The sequence below is a fragment of the Meriones unguiculatus genome, chromosome 3 (genome assembly GCF_030254825.1).
Source record: "Meriones unguiculatus strain TT.TT164.6M chromosome 3, Bangor_MerUng_6.1, whole genome shotgun sequence".
Taxonomy (NCBI): Eukaryota; Metazoa; Chordata; class Mammalia; order Rodentia; family Muridae; genus Meriones; species Meriones unguiculatus.
The window spans coordinates 66,944,220-66,954,124 of NC_083351.1; the positions used below are offsets into that span (position 1 = coordinate 66,944,220).

Genomic DNA, 9,905 nt, shown 5'->3' on the forward strand with positions numbered 1-9,905 from the left:
ATTTGTGATTTATAGTGAAACCTAACCGTCACACTGGGGTTACAACTGGGGCTTGACGGAATTTTAAACCTCTTCCTCCCCATCTCCTCCTCTCCTTTGTATAGGCCAGACACTAAGAATATTTTTACATTCTTTTTTTTTTCTAGACAACATTTCTCTGTGTAGCCCTGGCTGTCCTGAAGTAGACCAGGCTAGACTCAAACTAAGAGATCTACCTGTCTCTGCCTCCCCAGTGCTGGGTTTAAATGTGTTTGCATTACCCCTGGCATATTTTACATTCTTAATGGTTAAACAAACTTAAGAGCTGGGTAGCATTTCATGGCATTTGAAAAGGATATGAAATTCAAATTTTAGTGTCCATAATGAAAATTGTTTCAGAGCATAGCCACATAGATTCATCTAAACATCTCTGACAGTTTTGTGCTGCCACACAAGAGGCAAGTCCTTGTGACAGAGACTTTTTGTGCCTCACAAAATCTAAAGTGTCTGCTATCTGGCTTTTGGCAGAAAAACTTGCTGACCCCTGACCTAGTGCCCTATTTTGTTTAAATCAGCATTGGAACAGTTCCCAGGCAGCTGAAACTGGAATGCTTGCTGCCTGGCAACCACTTGTCTTCTTGCCCTGTGGAGATGCAGGGGCTGAAGGCTCCATGGCACCTGCCTTCCAGTTTCTGCCTTCCACTCATGTAGAACAAACTAGTACTGAGCCTGTATTCATACTTGGCACCCACGCACAGGGGTGTACTAGAAAGGCCCAGTCCTCTGAGTATCCAGCTAGGTCTGAGTGGGTGCCAGGCCCGGGCAGTCTAGAGGTGGATGTTGTGATCTACAGATGTAGAAGCAGAAGCTCAGAGATGCAGTCTCAAGCCAATGTCTGGCATTAGTCAAAAGCATGTCTGGGACTCAGGTATGGTTTCCTGCCCATAGGGACTGCCACTGTCCAAGTTGTCTAGGAGGCTTTCCTATTAACTTTCCAATTTGGAGTTCTTCTCTTCATCTGGCTTACTGCTGAGCCACACCAAAGCCCTGGGAATCACAGATTCTTTTCCTCTTTGTATCACTCTTTTAGACAAAGATTTATTATTTTTAAAGGTTTGAATGTTTGCCTGCATGAATGTATATGTACCATGTGTGTGCCTCATGTCCACAAAGACCAGAAGAAGGTTCCAGATCCCCTGGGACTTAAGTTACAGAAGATTGTGAGCCACCGTGTGGATTTTGAGAATTGAACTTGGGTCCTCTGCAAGAGCAGCAAGTGCTCTCAATTACTGAACCACCTCTATCCAGTCTTTTTTTTTTAATTTAATTTTATTATTTAAAAAGATTTATTTATTTTATTATGTATGCAATGTTCTGCCTGCACATACACCTGAACACCAGAAGAGGGCACGAGATCCCATTATAGATGGTCGTTAGCCACCATGTGGTTGCTGGAAATTGAACTCTGGACCTCTGGAAGGGCAAGCAGTGCTCTTAACCTTTGAGCCATTTCTCCAGGCCCCTCCAGTCCTTTTTTCTTTTTCTTTTTGTATCACTTTGAAAACCCATTTTCTCTTATGATATTTTTTTCCTGATGCTACCCGAGAAAGTGAGCTTTCATAAACCATTCTGTATACATGTATATACATATTATATATATCACCATACACACACACACACACACACACACACACACACACACACACACACGACATATGTGTTTTTAAAAGATGAACTAGAACACTGTATTTTCTCAATAAAGGCTGTTGGTAGATGAATGTACCTACATAGAACACCTTGCCATACCCACCCTCACCCAGGACACATCCTACTTAGAAACATTTCTTCTGAATCCTCATGGAAGACCCTTTGTCTTCCTGGGTATGAAGTACTGAGCCAGCACTGTCAGAAGAAAACTTCTTCCAAACTGAGGTTGGTGAGGATCAACTTCAGCTCTTAGCACCCCTCACCTTCCCTTTCACAGTTCTTTTCCTCTCCTAGCTCCTCTTTCCACATTATTCCTGCCCAGACCTGTTCATGCTCAGCTACAGGCTCCTGAATATTTCCATCTTCTTTTTCTCAATAGAGACTTTTGTTACCTCTTCCCAGAAGACACATGAGATGACCATTTCCCAGAATCCATTGCCTCTCCTGTAGTAGGTAGCTCCTGTCCTATTTAGAAGAGGAGACAGAGAACATTTTGTTCAGGAGCCCAAACCAAAAGACACAGGAGGGAATGAAAAACGAAGTTACCCACAAACCCAAAGCATACAGAAACCACAGTGGTGTTTTAGCAGACATCCAGAGGGATGAAAGGTAGTGATGATGCTGTTGGATTGTGGGATAGCCTAGTACTCCTCAGGTCACAGGTTTTAGGTTGACGTTGGCTTCCGTGTACCCTTCATTTGTGGGAACTCAGCCAGATCTAAGAGAAGACACTAGACCCTCTGTTTTGGTATTGAGACATCCAGACTGGGGTCTTTGAGCCTCAAAAAGCTCTCTACCTTTCCCATGCAATTTATAAACATCCAGACCAGGAAAAGGAACCCTGCATTTCCCTGAGGGCGATACACAGCGTCTAAGCACCTCCAGTAAGGATGCCAGGGCAGCAGCAAGCCAGGCTTTAACATTTTTGTTGTGTTCTTCAGTTCAGCAGAGTATAATTTTGTCTCTTTTTAGGACTTCTGATTTCTGTCTAAGACAAACCTACTTGAAGAGCAAACCTTCTGGTCCTTTCCGGATGTGGAGTTCAATTCTACATAAAGGAAGAAAGTGAGCTGGAATGAATGTCATCTGGTTGAAGTCAGGACAACACACAGCATCAATGAGCTACTCAGTTTCCTTCCTGCTGCCTTAGGTTCCTGCAAGCAAGGAGATGCTACTTCCCAGAAAGGGATTAACCATTGTGGCATCTTGTCAGGATTCCCGTTAATGTGATATCAACTCCAAATCAACTTCTGGTTACTTTTGAGACATATTAGCATATATACGTATATATATGTACACACACATATATATATATAGTGTGTGTATATATATATTATATATATAGTGTATATAGTATATATTGTATATAGTATATAGTATATATATATATATATATACACACACTAATACAAACACATAAACATACATATATATAGTGGCTATGGAAGTGCTTTATCAGCAACTGTTACTTGGAAACTGTTTTTTTTTTTTTTCACTATTCCTTAGGTGTTGGGATGAAACTTGCAATCTATTTTATCTTTATTATAACAACTATAAGAATGTAATAGTCACTCAAATAAAGTGTTACTTAAATAAAAAGAATACCTTTTCACAATTACAAGGTAATGTATTTGTGTGTGTGTGTGTGTGTGTGTGTGTGTGTGTTTAACTTATTTTTCTCCTTTGCTGTTTGTAGGTGTAATGGACTCATGAATCTGAGAGGCAAGGGGGCACAGAATTCGTCTTTGTCTTTGCTGTAAATTTCAGGTTTTAGTTTTAGTTGGGATCTCACTAAGCTTCCTGTCAGCAGGAGCATTCTCTTTGTGTTTTCTTTAGTAATTTTTATTTACAAAGTACACAAGAGAAGAAATATTCAAGTTGCCATTTTGTAAACAACCCTTTGAAACAATGCTACCAATGCCCTCTGAAAAGTTACAAGGAAGACTGTTTTCTTTTTCCACAGCTTCTCCTATGAAACCCTTCACCCATTAGTCTCTTCAAGGAGTCCTAGAAGAGATAAAGCCAGCAGGTGCCCCCTGATTGCCATGAGTTGGTCAGTAAGCAAAGTAGACATTTTATCTGACCTTTCTGTTTACGTGACACTTTCCCTTCCATTTTTATTTTTTTCTCTTCTTGCTTCATCCCCTCCTACTTGGAAAAATAAATAATTCAGTTAACCATATATATATTTCCATTTTCTGCCTTCTATTTTGTCACTTAATCCAGAGAAACTCCATGTGTTACTGGTCTTTACAGACTCTTTTCACATGCTCTCTCACCTTTTCATCTCCCTCTCTGGAGACATCTGGAAGCTGAATGACACCCAATCATTTCATTAGTAGTACACATGGCCTCCTCTCAGCCTCCTTTTTTAGGAAAACCAAATATCTTACGTCTTAATAGCTCTGTCAATGTTTCCCCCCTACATCTCTTTCTCTGTAGGAATTCTGGTTTCCCTTTTCGCCCTGAACACTATGTCTGATGGCAGTCCTCTTTGTACTCTCTGGGTTATTCGGGTGTCAGAAGTAGACTGAGCAGATGATTTTCTATCTAGTCCAAGATATCTTCAAGAATCAAAGGGTTTTCAGTAGATAACAGACAACAATCAGTGCTTCTCCCAGTTGAACTGAGATCTTCTCCTAAGCCTCAGGAGGTTGTGGATATCAGAGACCAGTATGGGACAGAAAAATATGTGTCAAGAGGCTTTTTTGAGTCTATCTTCAAGTTGTTTTGCTACTTGATTCTCTGGTTAATCCAACTTCACACTCACGTAAGAATCCAGTTCCTGGAGGATAATAGTGTCATAGCAGGTTTTGTGTGTGGGAGAAGTGAATGAAGAGATCTGTGAGGAAAGATCTGTGGGCCAGGTTTTTTTTAATACTCCTGGTTCCAGTGACTGGATCTACCTTTTAAAGTAAAGATGGATATGTTGCTGAAACCGCCTCCAGGCTCTTCTCAGCCCTGGGTTTCTCAAGATCAGATGCACTGAATGGCCAGCTGGGTAGGCAGTAATGATAAACTGGCACAAACTATTCCAGAGACTGTCAATATGAAAGATGCCTAACATGGAAATAAATAGAGCCAGTGCATTGATAATGTAGAGAATGAGAGAGTGGCTGGTCGATTTGATGGCACCAAAGTGAGCCTGCATGCTGGAGTCCCTGGAGCCTGTGGCACTGTTTCCCATGTGCAAGGTGTGCCTCTTGAGTGAGGCAATCAGCAGAGTGGCTGCCATGATGAACATGATCAAAGGAATGAGGATTCCTATATTATATAAAAGAGCCAGGCTGAGCACATTGATCTCAGAAAAGTACATCCTCTCCGTGGAGTTAGAGGAAGGGATGGGAACAGAAGTGTTCACAAACACTTTGAAGATGTCGTTAAAGAAGAAGGAGCTCAAGATGATGGAAACCAATACTGACAGACTCAAGAGCTGAGGCACCAGCACCATGATTTTCCGCTTCATCATAAGAAACACAGGGTGAGTGAAGTTTGCAATTTTAAGACAATAGAAAACGTTGAGCCAGGCAGCAAACCAGAGGTTACAGTAGTGCAGAAACACAGTGATGGTTTTGAAGAGTTTATACACAGAATTTTGGTTATAGATGACCCGGAATAATAAGCTGTAGGTAATCTCTATCATTGTCCAGATTTGTAGCAAGAACCTGCAAAAACTCAGCACCAACATAAGGTGGTCACCCATGGGGAGTCTTTTGTTCCTGACCCACTCAGTCCCATAGATGACTGTGATGAAGCCATTGCCAATGATGCCAATAATACAGCCTATTGTAGAGGTCACAAAAGTGATGAAGATGTTACACCTGGAAACATAATTGTCGGTAGCTTCTGTGGTTATTATTGTCATTCTGTCTGACTCCGACGTTTAGGTTCCTCACTGAGAAGTGATGTCTGCCAGCAATCCTCCCACACTCGTCAGCGTTACTGCAATGCTTCCCCTTTTACTTGAGAGTTATTTCCTATTTCTTTTTACTTGTCACATGACTACAAGTAAGTGGCTTGACATGCAAATTATGAAAGGATTTGGTTACTGGCTCTGACTCCATTTTTCATAAACACCCACTTGTTTGAGGGCTTTCAGAAACATATTGGGCAAAATTTGCAATGAATGTCCACTTTAGAATCTTCTCGTTATTATTTTAGTCCATATTCACCTGATAGGAGAAGATATCCAAGTTAGGAATCTCAGTGTCCCTTGCCCTTTAAAAAAAAAGCTTATCTCATAAGATTTGTGATACTTGCTATTATTTATAAAAGCATACTGCTTTCTCATGTTGCCCAGGGTAGCTTATGATTTTTTTTGCCACTGCTGCCTCAATTGCACATATTATAGGCATGCACTACTGGGCTCAGGCTTCTTTCTTATTGCCCTTCTTTTATTTATTTTTTAATTAATTACACTTTATTCACTTTGTATTCCCCCATAAACCCCTCCCTTCTCCCCTCCCAGTCCCACCCTCCCTCATCCTTCTCAACTCATGCCCCTTCCCAAGTCCACTGATAGAGGAGGTCCTCCTCTCCTTTCTTTTGATCCTAGTCTATCAGGTCTCATCAGGAGTTTGCCCTTCTTTTCTTTTTTTTTTTTCAATGCAGTTTATTCAGGAACCTTGAGCAATCATCTGACCCTGGGGAAAGCCAGCCCACAGCTTAAATAGCCTCTGGGTAGCCAACCCCAGCGTGCCACGTGGGCAATGCGGATAGGTCCACATACATGGAAGCAAGCCAGATCCTCAGCCTTAGCCAAATGTGGAATTGTTCGTGACAGAGAGCACTCACCATCGGGAAGGTGGAAGGCGGAAACCAGCTCCATCTTTAAGGCACAGCATTCCGCAGCTCTCTACAGTTCCCCCTTTTTGTTTTAGACGCATCAGGCAAGAGTAGAGGTCTGATCTCTGATATTAGAAATAAATTGGGACTTTGTACCGATGTTCATTTAGGTGTCACCCACCCAAAGAGCATCAGACCTGTCTGATACCTTTTTCTCAGAGGCGGGACCTGGGGTATCAACCCGCATGCAATCAGACATGCTCTTCTCTGGGTCCAAAGCAGCTGACCCTGAGTGCAGTGCTTAGCCTCGCATCCTGAGCGTAACATTTTAGCTTTTTATGGTATCCAACCATGCTTGGGGCGAATGTCCTGCTTCCATGGCTGTAAAGGCCTGAATGATCATGGCTGCATCACACTGTTGTGAGACTCTAATCTTGCATATATACCACAGGCAAACCAAGGAGACCAACACCAGAAGGCCTGCTAACGCTCCCATGCCCGCCCATTCCTTCAGATGATTCATGGCTGCAGCAATCCATGATGATAATCCTGTGGCTAGTCCTGCGTCCACTCTGGTAGAATTTACTGTGACAATGGCCACTCTCAGCTGCTCCATCGTAGTATCGAATTCTCCAGTCCAATTACCTAAAATATAGCTAGACAATTGTTTAGACAGATTTGCAGCACAGGAAAAATTCTCATGTTATATGCTAGTGACTCAAAGTCCAGCATATTTTCATTGACAGCCAAGTTGAGTGAGTTGCCATAGGGTATCAATTTGCTCCTGCACGAGGTCAATCCTCTGATTGAACACCATCAAGCTTCCTTTTAGTTGAGCATTAATTCCTTTATGTACAACTAAGGCATGAGCTACATTGGCTAAATGATTATTCAGGGTCTGAGCAGTCTGCCCAGTATGACTCATGGCTAATGCCCCGGTGGTAGCTCCAACAGCCGCCAATGAGATGGTAGTAATAATGGTGGCTGTAATTCCAAGATCCCTTTTCTGTCTGAAGAGAGTCATAGCGTGAGGGGCATCAACGGGCACAGGCACCCAGTGAGGCATGCGAGTAACCAGGGCATACCTAAATTTACTAGCATTCCAGCATTGGGCAAAAAAAAAAAAGTATCATTACCACAATTACTTGGCTCTATCTGGCTAATAATGAATAAAAATGGGGGATATAGACAAACAGGTGTGGGCTTATAGGAAATATTATGAGAAGCCTTAACCCCCTCGTTGAAACATCCTGCGTCAGTTCTAGAACTAGCAGTGGTGGTGTCCAAGGTCTGAGTAGGTTCAGGAGACCATTGCCCCCAGGGGCGAGACGTGCTCCATGCCAATTGACTAACTCCATGTTTTCCTCCACTTTTGAAAGTCATTTAAGGTTCTTAAATTATTTTTTTCCCTTTTTTTTTAAAATTTTTCATCAATTACACTTTATTCATTCTGCATCCCCCCATAAGCCCCTCCTTCCTCCCCTCCCAGTCCCACCCTCCCTCCTCCCTCTGCTTGCATGCCACTCCCCAAGTCCACTAATAGGGGAGGTTCTCCTCTCCTTTCTGATCTTAGTCTGTCAGTTCACATCAAAAGTGGCTGCATTGTCCTCTACTATGGCCTGGTAAGGCTGCTCCCCTCCACAGGGAGGTGATCAAAGAGCAGGCCAATCAGATTATGTCAGAGGCAGTCCCTCAGGAGTTTGCCCTTATTTTCTAAGATTTAGTTTTATGGTTAGCATGTAGGCCAATAGCAAACTCATTTTATCTCATATATGAACATCTTTCACTTTGAACAAAGTTTCTTCTGGAAAGGCCTCAAACAGTGCACAGAAAAGACAAAGTGGGATGATGGCACAATCCTTGTCTGAGAGGATGGCCTTTTCTACCTCTGGGCATTAGACAGATGTAGGTAGGAGCATGGGTGAGCTATGCTGTCTTGTGAAAACAAGTGGGCTGCATGGTATGGGTCTATGTGCCTGGTCGCTTGCTCTTCCTAACAGCACCAACACCTCCCATGAAGCCAGAAGACTTTTTGAGTTTGCATGGTTACTTGGCTGAATCTACTCAATTGTTTTGTGCTGTCTACTTTTATGGCAATTTGTTACAAGTTACTGTCATCATAGAAGAGAGAGTCTCAGTTGAGAGAGTGCCTCTATGAGACTGGGTTGTAGGCAAGCCCAGAGAACAGTATCTTACTTAGTGATTGATGGGGGAGGGCACCACCCATTGTGGATGGTGCCATCCCCGGGCTGGTGGTCCTGGGTTCTATTAGAAAGCAAGTCAAGCAAGCCACGAGGAACAAGCTAGTGAGCAACACACAACACCCTGCCCCATGGCCTCTGCATCAGTTTCTGCCTCTAGCTTCCTGCCCTGATTGTGCTCCTGTCTTCACTGCTTTTGAAGATGGACAGTTATATGGAACTGTGAGTGAAACAAACACTTTTCTTTCCAAGTTGCTTTTGGTCATGGTGTTTCAGATAGCAATAATAACCTTAGGACAGGTTGCTTGTTTTAAACATGGAATATAGTTTTTAACTGAACAGAATATAGCCCAGTTCACAACACCTTTTGACACTGAGATTTACTATCAGCTACCATTTGCTTATGAATTTGTCCTATTACATGGAAAGAAATTATGAAAAGGAATTTTTACAACCCCAAATTAATTTGATTTAAAATAAAGACGTTATAAATTTGTTACTATAAAACTCAGTTGCAGAGCTGGGCATTTGGAATTTGCCTACTATTTCAGCATTGGAGGTGCTGAGGCAAGAGAACAGCAAGTTTGAGGACATATCAAATTACACATAGCAAGAGTCTGTCTCAAACAAACAAAATAAAAATTAAACCTAGCCAAATTATGCTATGTTACTTGATCATGTTTGTATAAAAATACTACTAAAGACGGATAACACAAAATGACTAAAATATTTTATAGTGAAAAAGAAGCCCTAATGTCAACATAGAGTTACACAAGAAAACAAGGAATAGGAAATAGTTTTTATTTTCAGTCTAACATTTCATGGAAGGGGCTCACTGACTTCCATTACTTATCCCAGGAGAGGAGAGCAGAGTGTCCGTGAATCTCTCTTATATATTATAAAGCACTAACCTTAGTCTTTTTGCTTATTCTGTCTCAACTTATATATATATTTTCAATAATATATGTACAAATTTCTTAAATGTAGTTGTTGATTTCCATTTTTTTCCTGGTTCCATTTCTGTTGGTTTTTATTCACACTTTTCTTTACTCTTAGGATCTGAGAGCAGAAAGACATGCTAGGCAGGATTTGCCTGCAACCAAAAAAGACTTAAGCAAGAGGAAAAGGGAGGGGAACAGTCAATGGCTCTGGGGATGGGTGTCACACAAGCTGCAAGTCTAAGGTTTCCAAATCCAAGTCACTCATAGTGTTATAATTGCAGTGTTGCCAACT

The 9,905-nt window shown here is 41.8% G+C and overlaps 1 protein-coding gene across 1 annotated transcript; it reads right to left on the minus strand.

Moving 5' to 3' along the window:
• Positions 1 to 4,588: 4,588 nt before the first annotated feature.
• Positions 4,589 to 5,551, minus strand: Tas2r40 (taste 2 receptor member 40). Its single transcript, XM_021629720.1, has one exon. The coding sequence runs from the start codon at positions 5,549 to 5,551 to the stop codon at positions 4,589 to 4,591; it is 963 nt and encodes a 320-aa protein (XP_021485395.1).
• Between the last annotated feature and the right edge of the window lie 4,354 nt (positions 5,552 to 9,905).